General features: G+C 45.9%; 1 protein-coding gene across 1 annotated transcript; it reads left to right on the top strand.

Moving 5' to 3' along the window:
• Positions 1-216: 216 nt before the first annotated feature.
• LOC112424066 (centromere protein V-like protein 1) lies at positions 217-1,829 on the top strand. Its single transcript, XM_071088760.1, has one exon. It carries the CDS (start codon positions 217-219, stop codon positions 1,033-1,035), a length of 819 nt encoding a protein of 272 aa, XP_070944861.1. The 3' UTR covers positions 1,036-1,829.
• Positions 1,830-12,503: the final 10,674 nt, after the last annotated feature.

The raw sequence follows: 12,503 nt of genomic DNA, 5'->3' as shown, positions 1-12,503 counted from the left end.
CAGGCGGGGTATCTGGTGCCCTGCGGGTGTTTGTTGAATGCCTCATGACTGCCTTTCAGGTCAGGGAAGGCTGTTGTGATAGGGTCAAGGGAAGGGTCTCTTTACATCGCATTCAACAAGGGGCCAATCCTACTGGCGCAGGCAAGGAGGCTGCTCAGCGACTGACGGGGAAATGAGGGTGGGGGGTGGGCACGCGCTCCGGAGGCTGCAGGCGCCATGGGTAGAGTGAGGAACCGGGCCACCGCTCAGCCGCGGCGGCGAAAGCGGCCCGCGGATCCTCCCGCCGGCTGCGCGGCCATCGCGGTCACGGGCGCCAGCCGCGCGCAGTGCCCCCGGGTCCAAGTCGGGGTCGGGAGCCACGCGGCGGCCAAGAGGTGGTTGGATAGGTGGCGACGGAAGCGCCGCTGGCGGCGGGTCCGGAAGGCGGGCCCCAGAGACCGGCTGCCCTCCGCGCCACCCCGGGACCCGCGGGGACCAGCCCGGTCCCCCAAGGAGCTGGACCTGGGCGCACAGCGGGAGCGCTGGGAGACGTTCAGGAAGCTGCGGGGCCTCAGCTGCGAGGGCGCCGCCAAGGTCCTGCTGGACACCTTCGAGTACCTGGGCCTCGTGCATCACACCGGGGGCTGCCACTGCGGCGCGGTCCGCTTTGCGGTCTGGGCCCCGGCAGATCTGCGCGTGGTGGATTGCAGCTGCAGGCTGTGCAGGAAGAAGCAGCACCGCCACTTCCTCGTCCCGGCCTCGCGCTTCACGCTGCTCCAGGGCGCGGACAGCATCGTCACCTATCCGTCCGACACGCACCCGGCGCTGCACAGCTTCTGCAGCAGGTGCGGGGTGCAGAGTTTCCACGCAGCTGTCTCCGACCCCCGCGTGTACGGCGTCGCCCCGCACTGCCTGGACGAGGGCACCGTGCGCAGCGTGGTCATCGAGGAGGTCGGCGGTGGCGACCCGGGGGAGGAGGCCGCCGAGGAGCCCAAGGCCATCCACAAGACGTCCTCCCAGTCCGCCCCTGCCTGTCCCCGCGAACAGGAGCAGTGATTGGGACGGCAAGCCCGCCCGAAACCGGCCCGGGCGGCCCTGCGGGGAGCGTCCGAGTACCTGCACAGATCACATGCTGTGAAAGAGGTGTTTCTGGCCTGGTCAAACCGTGGATTCCCTTCCAGTATTTACCCTTCCTGTCCACTAGTTTTCAGTGAACTCGCTTACGGTCCAAATCTTGAACACACCTTTGTCTGTGTAGCACAACGTTAATCTTGCAATTCGATAAGCAAGAAGAGTGTCTCTGATTTTTCAAGCCATCCATTGTATCTCTTGCTATTACTGTTCTGCCTACAGTTGGCACAAATCACCTGCAGATGATTCCTGTGTACTGTACGTTCCTGGTGCTATTGTGAACAGGCTTGTTGTTTTCAGCGCTTTGCGTCTGGTGTTTAGGACGGCAACACACAAACAGTTTGTAAACATGTACTAGGACGTCTTCCATTGATTATGGTGTGCGTGTGCTCCCGCACCTGTGAGTTTTAGGTAGACGTTCATATTTTCACTACTTAGATTCGAGTTATGCTATTTCCTGTTTTTTTAATGATATATTTCAAGATTTGGTCGTGTTACATACCTCATTACTCTTAATCACCAAAAGCTGTTACTATTTTGCTTGTTTTTGTTTGGAAAGTGTCTCTGGGTAAGGAGATGGGGATACAGGAATGAGAAAGACACTGTCCACACAGGAATGAGAAAGACATCCGTGCATTGTATGCCCTCTTTAATCTTTTGAAATACCTGTCTTGTACATGTGTTAAGTATATAGAAATCAGTAAATACCTTCTAGGAAACGATGTGTGTTGGTGTGTCTGTAATGTCCGGCTTGGCTATGGCAAGGCTTGGTTCTTGAAAGTACTTGGTCTCAGATTATTTGAGGAGGTGGTGCTGACTCTGGCTTTTGTAGTAGAGACAACTTCCCCCAGGGTCCCCTACATTTCTGATGAGGGGAATTAGCAGAGGGTTTACACACTCGGCCTCTGGGGATACACGACCTGTCTTTGAATCCTGGACCTGCTGCCTACTCGCTATATAACCCGTATGGAGTAGATTAAACCCGATTCCTCAACTTGCTCTCTCCTCAAGAGTGTTAACAGCGAACAGAGTGTTTGTTCTCAGGGTAAACACAGTGCCTTGCCTTGACTACCTGATCCATGAATGCTTTTTTTCTCCATTTCAGGCCCCCAAAACTCCTCCTATCAAGGCACCCAGACAATATGAAACTGCATTGTTTAGGGGCGTCCATACACGTGGGAAAACCATGAAGAATTGGCAGTGAAATAATCTAAGCCAGCATCAGATTAAGGTTTAACTCTATGGAAGAGGAAGGGCTTTGAGTGGGGGGCGTGTCCTGCATTCCTGTTCCTCTTGCTATGTAACAAACGGCCCCACAGTGAGTCCATAAAATCACCGCCATTGTATCATATGCATGGAATATCAGAGGCAGGAATTCAGACAGGGCGCAGTGGACATGGCTTGCCTTGCATGGTCTGGGACCTCAGCTGCAGAGGCCTGAGGCCTGACTGGCTGGGGACTGGAACCATCTGAAGGCTCATTCACTGACATCCCTGGTGCCTGCATAGAGAGGAGTGGAAGACTAGGCCTGGCGAGTGGAGGGCCTCCGTGTCACCACTCCATGGCCTTTGGCTTCCTCACAGCAGGGTGGGCCTCCCAGTAGTCAGGCTTCCCACCTCATGACTCAGGCTCCAAGTAGCACTCTTCCGTATCCAAGGTGAATGTTGCATCACTTCTCACAGGCAAGACTCAGAAGTCATGTTGAGTCAACTGTGTCATACTCTGTTGATTAGAGGTGAGTCACAGTCTTTTCAGATTCAGGCGTGGGAGGGAGATTAAATCGCAGGTCTTGGTATGAACGGGGCAACTTTTATCACAGTACGAGAGATGGGAGATATACTTGTGGCCATACAGTCTGGCACAGTGGGCTCCTAGGGAGCTGGTTATGTTTCATTCGGTTCTCCCACATGGTGGCCACTCAGATGTGCGTTGATTAGAGGTGAGTCACAGTCTTTTCAGATTCAGGCGTGGGAGGGAGATTAAATCGCAGGTCTTGGTATGAACGGGGCAACTTTTATCACAGTACGAGAGATGGGAGATATACTTGTGGCCATACAGTCTGGCACAGTGGGCTCCTAGGGAGCTGGTTATGTTTCATTCGGTTCTCCCACATGGTGGCCACTCAGATGTGCTTGACGGGTCACATATTGTTTGTGTACAGCTGTGTGTGACTGAAGACATAAGAAGGAAACAAAATAGGTGACTGACTCCTATCTCTGAGCAAGACCAAGAGTAGACTAAATGAATGACTGGAGGTACGGAGGGAGCGACAGTCAGAAGGGGGCTGGCTGCTTAGTCCTGGAGCCGACCTTGGCCACGCCCACGCAAACCCAGTCCAGGGTAGAAGTCTTATTGTCTTCCGGACCGTAGGTATTTCTGACCCCACCAGAAATAGTTAACTTCCTGCTGGTTGCATATGCTGGACTGCCTTAGCCCCATGCCACTGACTGCCCCTTCCTCTATCCTTTCTAAGCCCTTTGTTCACTTGTTCATCCATTCCACAAGCATTTACAGCGGGTTTGGAACGTGTCAAACAGAATGTGAGAAGGACTTAAGGCTATGGACAAAAAGTGGAGTTGGGTAAAGATGCTCAAGCGAGGTTCTTAGAATGTAGCTCAGTTCTTCCATAGAATACCATAGGGAAGGAAATGGAGATTTCCCCCCCTCTCAGTACAATGGAAGAGCGCATCTGGCACCGGATCCACAAAAGCCGCTTGTTTGTATGCTGGCTCTTCAGATGACATCTTAGGACGAACTCCAGACTAGAAGGTGAATTTCCTTTCTGACAAGTGTCAAGGGAAGACTTGGAAATGTGTTTAAAAAGGAAAATTCCCATCATGAAACCAAATGGAAGACAATATCACTGGTCATAAAATATAACTAGAAATAGATGTAATCAAAATGTTTATTATTATACACAATTTCTATTATTTTGTTTTATTTTTTGAGACAGATATTCGCTCTGGTGCCCAGGCTGGAGTGCAGTGGCTCGATCTCGGCTCGCTACAGCCTCCACCTCCCCTGCTCAACTGATCCTTTCACCTCAGCCTCCCAAGTAGCTGGGATTACAGGCACGTGCCACCACAGCCCGCTAATCTCTTGTTGTATTTGTAGAGATGGGGTTTCGCCATGTGAACCAGGCTGATCTTGAACTCCTTAGCTCAAGCTTCCCAACTGCCTCGCTTCCCAGAGTGCTGAGATTACAGGTGTGATACATAATTTGTACATGTACCTTTGAAAATGAAAAATATGAAATAGACCTAAGCACCCTCTCTCTCTCTAACAAATACTTCACGTGTGTTCCTTTATTTACTTCTCACTAAAATCTTTCAGAACTCCTATTGTTAATCTCAATTGGTGGAGGAAAAAAACTGAGACGCTGATAATGGAAGGACCAAGCCCATGGATGCCAAGGGGGCAGGTGGCAGGGAGAAGTTGGAAAGCCAGGGTGATTGAACAGCATGGTCAGTAAGGACTGGGGAAAAAGTAGCTCTCAGGCACTTCTGCCCCATTCATCCTGGCCCCTCTCTGTTTTCATGGATCCAATTCTCTACGCATTTCACCCTATCTCCACCTCACATCAAAGGCAGCTCTTCATCCCTGGCCGAGATCCTTTGGCCAGCTGCCCAGTGCACGCCACCATGATACGGGCCTCCTGTAAAAATCTGAAACGACCGTAGATTAGATGCTCTGCTATTTCATGAGCCCCCACGTTGTTTGTTTATGTGCCAATATACTTGTGGCTATGGCCACAAACGACCTGCATATCACAGTTTGGAAAACACTTATTTTGAGGACAGAGGCTTTGAACGGACATCCACCTGGGCTTGTGTCCCAACTCTGCTACTTGTTCCTGCCTGGAATGGCAACAAGTTTTAAGAGTAGCATTCACCTTCTCTGTGAGGCTTCAATGAGAGCATGCACATGAAAGAACGATGGAGCTTAGCCTATATAAGCGCTTACTGCATTTGAGCCCTTTTTATTCATCCTGTTGTTGTTTGAGCAAAAATCCAAATGCAGCTTTTGTCTTAACTGCACACAGACTGAGGTGTAGGCACTACTTCCAGGACCACTATCTCAGGAGCTGTCATCCACACTTCTCTGATGTAAAAACTGAGCGTAAAAGCAATTCAGCTACGAAAAGTTAGGGGGAGGGAAGAACATAGGCCTTCTGGTTCCTTATTAAGTTACAACTTGCCCTAGACCCTGTCATCTCCCAGTGTATGGTGTGAGGAACAGAGATAGCCTTTTCCGTTCAAAACTGTGTGACGGGGGCATGGGTCAGCAAAGTACAGGGTCCTGCAGGAGCACAGCGATAGGGCACCCTTTGTCAGACAAGTCAGTACACCGTTCTGGGCCTTGGTTTCCTCATCTGTACAACGGCGACAGAACTACGCATATCTTAATTTACTGAGGATTTTAAGTGAAGTGCTGGAAGGAGAATATGGAGCTCCATGCCCTGATGCGTCAAATGGTCAAGAAATGTCACCCGCCGTTCCTAATACGACTTATGTTATTATACCCCGATATTTGGACCAAAGGGACCTAGACCTTATCACTTTTGCCTGGGACTCTGCAGTACATGCCGCAATGAGTTACCCTGATAACTTTCCCCTCCTCCATTATGACCAGGATCAAGGTTTTTCTGGGAATGGCACCACAATTTCTGTGACTCCACCACAATTCCTGAGACTTGACTCTGAGCCACTATCACAGTCTGCATGCTCTTCCCAATGTGAGGTGTGCGGGTGGTGGGGTTGATGCCATCACTGTCTCTCGCTTAAATAGTAGACTTGAAGTGAGTGAAGGTCGTTCTCATGGGTCAGGCTGTAAAACATGTAAGCAACAGTGAATTCGGACCCACAAGTGGACATTGGAGAAATTGTTAACAGCCGGGGAGAGCTGCAGATACCAGCTGGGGAAAACCAAATTACAGCCGCATGGTCTCTGAGATAAACTCTCGTCATTGCAAGGTGGCCAATTCCCGCCTCTAGAAGACCCAGGGAGATTGCTCCCAGCATCCCAGAGGTAGTTGGTTAGGATTCGCATCTCTAAAATAAGTGTTTCCAGTATCACATGCAGGCACAAGGGTGTTCACCGGAAAAACCGACTGTCTTGCCTGAGTATATCTTCTTGCACATTGGAAAATCTTTCCTAGAGACACTTTGATGAAGATTCTCTTTCCCATTTTCTTTCTGCCAACCTGAACAAGATCTCGCTAAATATGGGATATTAAAAATTATGTTTCAGGAGATTGCATTTCTGGCTGTATTGGAGGGAAAAAAAAAACACCACATTGATCCTTCCCCCGCAAAGCAACGAAAGAATCCAAATGACGATGGTTCCCAAGATATGGACCTAATGCAATGGAAGAGAACTATCTGCAAGACAGAAGAAAGAGACATGTCGAGCCGTATGCCTGCCTCAGCCTACTGGCGGGAGGAGGAACTCAGGCGGAGCCTCGTTGTCTCCCCGAGTTGTGGAGTACGTGGTAGGAACATGAGTCCTCCTTAAAAAGGAAAGAAATCCTGCCATTTGTGACAACATGAATGAACCTGGAGCATGTCAGGTCAAGTGAAATAAGCCAGGCACAGAGAGACAAATAGCAAGTGATCTCACTTACATGTGGGGTCTCAGAATTGGAACTCACAGAAGCAGAGAGTACAAAGGGTGGCTACTGGAGGTTAAGGGTTCTGGGGGCATAGGGAGTGTTGGCAATGGGTAGAAAATTTCTGTTAGACAGGGGGAATAAGTTCAAGGGAGCTATTGTAAGCCATAGTGGTTATATTCAATAGCAATAGATTGGTTATTTGAAAATTCCTAAGACAGTAGCTTTTAGGTGATTCTACCACCACCACCAACAACAACAACAGCAACAACAAAAACTGATAAATACGTGAAGGGTGGAATATGTTAATTAGCTTGATTTGGCCATTCCACACCGTATACAGATATCAAGCATCCTGAGGTACACCATAAATATATACAATGTTTACTTGTCAATTGAAAAATAAAAAAAAGAAAAGAAAGAAAGTGATTTCACAAAATGATGAGGGACCACTAGACACAAAAGAGTGGATTGGACCTTACCTCACGCTACATACAAAGATTAACTCAAAATGGATCAGAGACCTAAATATAAGAGCTACAATGATAAAACTCTTATAAGGAAATATAAGACTAAATCTTACGTTTCTCTTCCGTAAGTTTTACGTTGTGACCTTCCTTTAGGCAAAGGCTTTTGTGTGTTTGTGTATGCGTTCGACACCAAAGTACAAGCAACGAAACAAAAAAGTAGATAACGTGGACTTTTAGACAACCCATGGAAAATACATCGGATGGTAGACATATCCAGGATATATAAAGAACTCTGATAAATCAACAGTCAAATGATGACCTAATTCAAAAATGAGTAAAGAATCTGAATAGACATTTTGCCAAAGAAAGTATACAAACGGCCAATAGGCACACGAAAAGCCACCCACCATCATCATTAGCCAGTAGGGAAATGCAAATCAAAACCACAGTGAGCTACCACTTCATACTCAGTAGGATGACAAGAATAAAAAAGACAGGCGATAACAATTGCTGACAAGGATGTGGAGAGATTGGAGTCCTCATATATTGCTAGTGGGACTATAACATAGGGCAGCCTGGTTTGAAAGAATTTGGCTGCTCCTCAGTACTAGAAACAGAATTTCCATATGGCCCAGGAGGTTCATTCTTAGCTTTCTACAAAAGAGAAATGAAACTCTATGTCCAAACAAAATCCTGTGCACAAACATACACGGTATCGTTATTCCTAGTGGTCAAAGACTGTGAGGGGTGCAGGCGTCCATCAGTTGACGAACTGACGGATGGAATTTAGTGTCTCCATTCAGGGGAGTATGGCTTGGCAACAAAAAGGGATGAAATACTGATACATGCCATAACATGCATGAGCCTAGAACACGTGATGCTGCATGAAAGAAAATCACAAAAGACCACATATTATGTGATTCCATTTGGAAGAACGCCCAGTATATGTAAACTTATGGACTAAGAAATTTTATTGCCGTTTGCTTGGAGAAGGAGAACAGGGTGGGGAGTGACTGTTAATGTGTATGGGGCTTCTTTCCAACGTCATTATAAGGTTCTAAAATGCGATTGTGGTGATGGTTGCAGAACCTTGTGAATACGCAGAATGGAAACAACAAAACAAAACAAAACAACAACAAAAACAAAAACACCTGAATTGTACACTTTAAATGGGTGAAGTTTATGGCATGTGGATTATATGCCAACAAAGTCTTTTTTCAAAACTATCATTTATCGTCCACTTTATGTGCACTTACCTCTATTTATTTCCAAATGTACATGAGTAACATTCATGTCCACTAATTGGTTGAGACTTTTGAAAAGCACTGATAACCTGATGCATTTTTGGGAGATGAGAAGCAGAAATCAATGGTTAACGTGTAGTTTGGCAAGAGCTGTGACCGCTGTGAAACTTCATTTCCTCATCTTCGAAGTAATTACATCTACTTTGACATGACATCGTGGGAATTAAATAACAATGAATATGAAACATTCAACTCAGTGCCTGGGATTAACAGACACTCCAGGAAGGGTGAAACTCATATTACTTACCAGAGTACGGGGAGGATTCATTAAGAAGGTAAATGTTTAAACAATGTACTGAGTCTAGTATGTCAATTTCTTTTCTCTTTTTCTTTTTTTTTTCCAAGAAAGAACAAGGTTCAAGGTATTTGTGAGAAGTTACCCTGGGGAGTGCAACCATTCTGGAGTTATAACTGTGTTCAAGTCCTGGATCCCACTTACAAGCTGTGTGACCACAGGCAAGTGACTGAAATTCTCCCTTGCAGTTGCCTCATCTCTGCCAACTCTGCATCTCTGCCAACACTGCATCTCTGCCACAGCGATACTACTACCTTCCCTGGAGGGTTGCGCTCAGAATAAGAGATTAGAATGATAAAAATGGAGTTCGTTACTCCTGCGTTTTCACTTTCTCCCTTTTTAAGGTCTTCTTTTCCTGATTCTAAAAATGTATTCAAGTATCCTTCAACCCAAATAACCTTCCTTTGTCTTCCACTCTACCTACCAAACTCTTCCTCATTTCCTTTTAAATGAAGTACCCTGGACTTCTCTTCCTCACTCTTCAATTTCATGTAGTCCGTCTTCATTCACGTGGGCCCCCAAGCTGTCCCAACTGATAGGTATCCATAATGTAACAAGGATGTCCTACCTCATGAATCCCAATGGACTCCTCTCTCCCTTCTGATCTGGCCTTACACCTCCACAGCATCACCCTCCCTCCTTCCTTCACATCTGTGGTTCTACTTTTTCTCCTAGTTACTATCCTATTCCTCGGAGATTCCTTTCTCCATCTCCTTCCTGGGCTTCTGTTTCCCTGTGTGCTTCAGTGTTACTATTCCCTAGGTTTGGTCCTCGGCCAGCTCTTTACATGCTATCTTTCCTACATCCTGGGGTGAATTAACTCGCGCTCATGGCTTCGTCTGGCTGATTGCTGAGAGGACTCACAAACGTGTATTCCTGGTCTGAAAGTAATCGCTGAGCACCACACTGAAACGTCCAGTTGCCTTCTGTACATCCTGGATGTTTTCACAAGCACCTCAAACTCAGATCTATCTCAGTGCACTCCCCTCAGCTGCAAATTTGTGCATGCCCCTGTATTTAATGCTTCAACTGAGTACGCTAGCATTGCTCAGTCATCCAACCCAGAAATGTTCCTTCATCAAAGACTGGATGAACTTAGGCCTGAAGTCAAGAAACAGCAGAAGACTGGGGAAAAGTCAGATGAGTCCGGAGACCAGTACCATGGACAATCGTAGACCTCAACCTCAACCAAGCCCTATATGGGGGCCAGTCAGTCTACTGTATTTTCCCAACCAGCTCTCTCTCCAACTACCTGTAATGACCATTTATTATACAACTGTATGACTCTGGAAACCCCTGATCTCCTTTCCCTCACTCTCAGAAGCTGGCCGCACCTCCTATTTTCCTGAGAAAATCCAAGACCTCAGGAGAGACTCTCTCCATTTCCTACCAGCAATTGTGAACACCTACCTGCATGTACAGGCACAAGTTGTTGCCTTTCCTCCATTTATGACAGAACGTCCCTCCTGCTCTTTCCGGGTAATCCTTCAATGTGTGCTTTGAATCTCACTGTTCCTATCTTCCCAGGAATCTTATAGTATCCATCATACATTTATGCTCCCGATCGCCCCCGTCAACTTCAACCTGTCCTTCCCAAACATATCTTTCCAATAGCACTAAATCACGCACTGGTCATGAAAACCTTATTTTTTTTTTTTTTATCTCTGTAAATTTTATTTTATTTTATTTATTTATTTTTTTATTATTATTATTATTATACTTTAAGTTGTAGGGTACATGTGCATAACGTGCAGGTTTGTTACATATGTATACTTGTGCCTTGTTGGTGTGCTGCACCCATCAACTCGTCATTTACATCAGGTATAACTCCCAATGCAATCCCTCCCCTCTCCCCCCTCCCCCCTCCCCATGATAGGCCCCGGTGTGTGATGTTCCCCTTCCTGAGTCCGAGTGATCTTATTGTTCAGTTCCCACCTATGAGTGAGAACATGCGGTGTTTGGTTTTCTGTTCTTGTGATAGTTTGCTAAGAATGATGGTTTCCAGCTGCATCCATGTCCCTACAAAGGACACAAACTCATCCTTTTTGATGGCTGCATAGTATTCCATGGTGTATATGTGCCACATTTTCTTAATCCAATCTGTCACTGATGGACATTTGGGTTGATTCCAAGTCTTTGCTATTGTGAATAGTGCCGCAATAAACATACGTGTGCATGTGTCTTTATAGCAGCATAATTTATAATCCTTTGGGTATATACCCAGTAATGGGATGGCTGGGTCATATGGTACATCTAGTTCTAGATCCTTGAGGAATCGCCATACTGTTTTCCATAATGGTTGAACTAGTTTACAATCCCACCAACAGTGTAAAAGTGTTCCTATTTCTCCACATCCTCTCCAGCACCTGTTGTTTCCTGACTTTTTAATGATCGCCATTCTAACTGGTGTGAGATGGTATCTCATTGTGGTTTTGATTTGCATTTCTCTGATGGCCAGTGATGATGAGCATTTTTTTCATGTGTCTGTTGGCTGTATGAATGTCTTCTTTTGAGAAATGTCTGTTCATATCCTTTGCCCACTTTTTGATGGGGTTGTTTGTTTTTTTCTTGTAAATTTGTTTGAGTTCTTTGTAGGTTCTGGATATTAGCCCTTTGTCAGATGAGTAGATTGCAAAAATTTTCTCCCATTCTGTAGGTTGCCTGTTCACTCTGATGGTAGTTTCTTTTGCTGTGCAGAAGCTCTTTAGTTTAATGAGATCCCATTTGTCAATTTTGGCTTTTGCTGCCGTTGCTTTTGGTGTTTTAGACATGAAGTCTTTGCCCATGCCTATGTCCTGAATGGTACTACCTAGGTTTTCCTGTAGGATTTTTATGGTATTAGGTCTAACATTTAAGTCTCTAATCCATCTTGAATTAATTTTCGTATAAGGAGTAAGGAAAGGATCCAGTTTCAGCTTTCTACTTACGGCTAGCCAATTTTCCCAGCACCATTTATTAAATAGGGAATCCTTTCCCCATTTCTTGTTTCTCTCAGGTTTGTCAAAGATCAGATGGCTGTAGATGTGTGGTATTATTTCTGAGGACTCTGTTCTGTTCCATTGGTCTATATCTCTGTTTTGGTACCAGTACCATGCTGTTTTGGTTACTGTAGCCTTGTAGTATAGTTTGAAGTCAGGTAGCGTGATGCCTCCAGCTTTGTTCTTTTGACTTAGGATTGTCTTGGAGATGCGGGCTCTTTTTTGGTTCCATATGAACTTTAAAGCAGTTTTTTCCAATTCTGTGAAGAAACTCGTTGGTAGCTTGATGGGGAAATCTTAAGGGCAGCCAGAGAGAAAGGTCGGGTTACCCACAAAGGGAAGCCCATCAGACTAACAGCAGATCTCTCGGCAGAAACTCTCCAAGCCAGAAGAGAGTGGGGGCCAATATTCAACATTCTTAAAGAAAAGAATTTTAAACCCAGAATTTCATATCCAGCCAAACTAAGTTTCATAAGTGAAGGAGAAATAAAATCCTTTACAGATAAGCAAATGCTTAGAGATTTTGTCACCACTAGGCCTGCCTTACAAGAGATCCTGAAGGAAGCACTAAACATGGAAAGGAACAACCGGTACCAGCCATTGCAAAAACATGCCAAAATGTAAAGACCATCGAGGCTAGGAAGAAACTGCATCAACTAACGAGCAAAATAACCAGTTAATATCATAATGGCAGGATCAAGTTCACACATAACAATCTTAACCTTAAATGTAAATGGA

Source organism: Macaca nemestrina, chromosome X, assembly GCF_043159975.1.
Source record: "Macaca nemestrina isolate mMacNem1 chromosome X, mMacNem.hap1, whole genome shotgun sequence".
In the NCBI taxonomy this organism is placed as follows: domain Eukaryota; kingdom Metazoa; phylum Chordata; class Mammalia; order Primates; family Cercopithecidae; genus Macaca; species Macaca nemestrina.
Note: the sequence above shows the minus strand (reverse complement) of the source record. Positions and strands in the feature narration are given on the sequence as shown.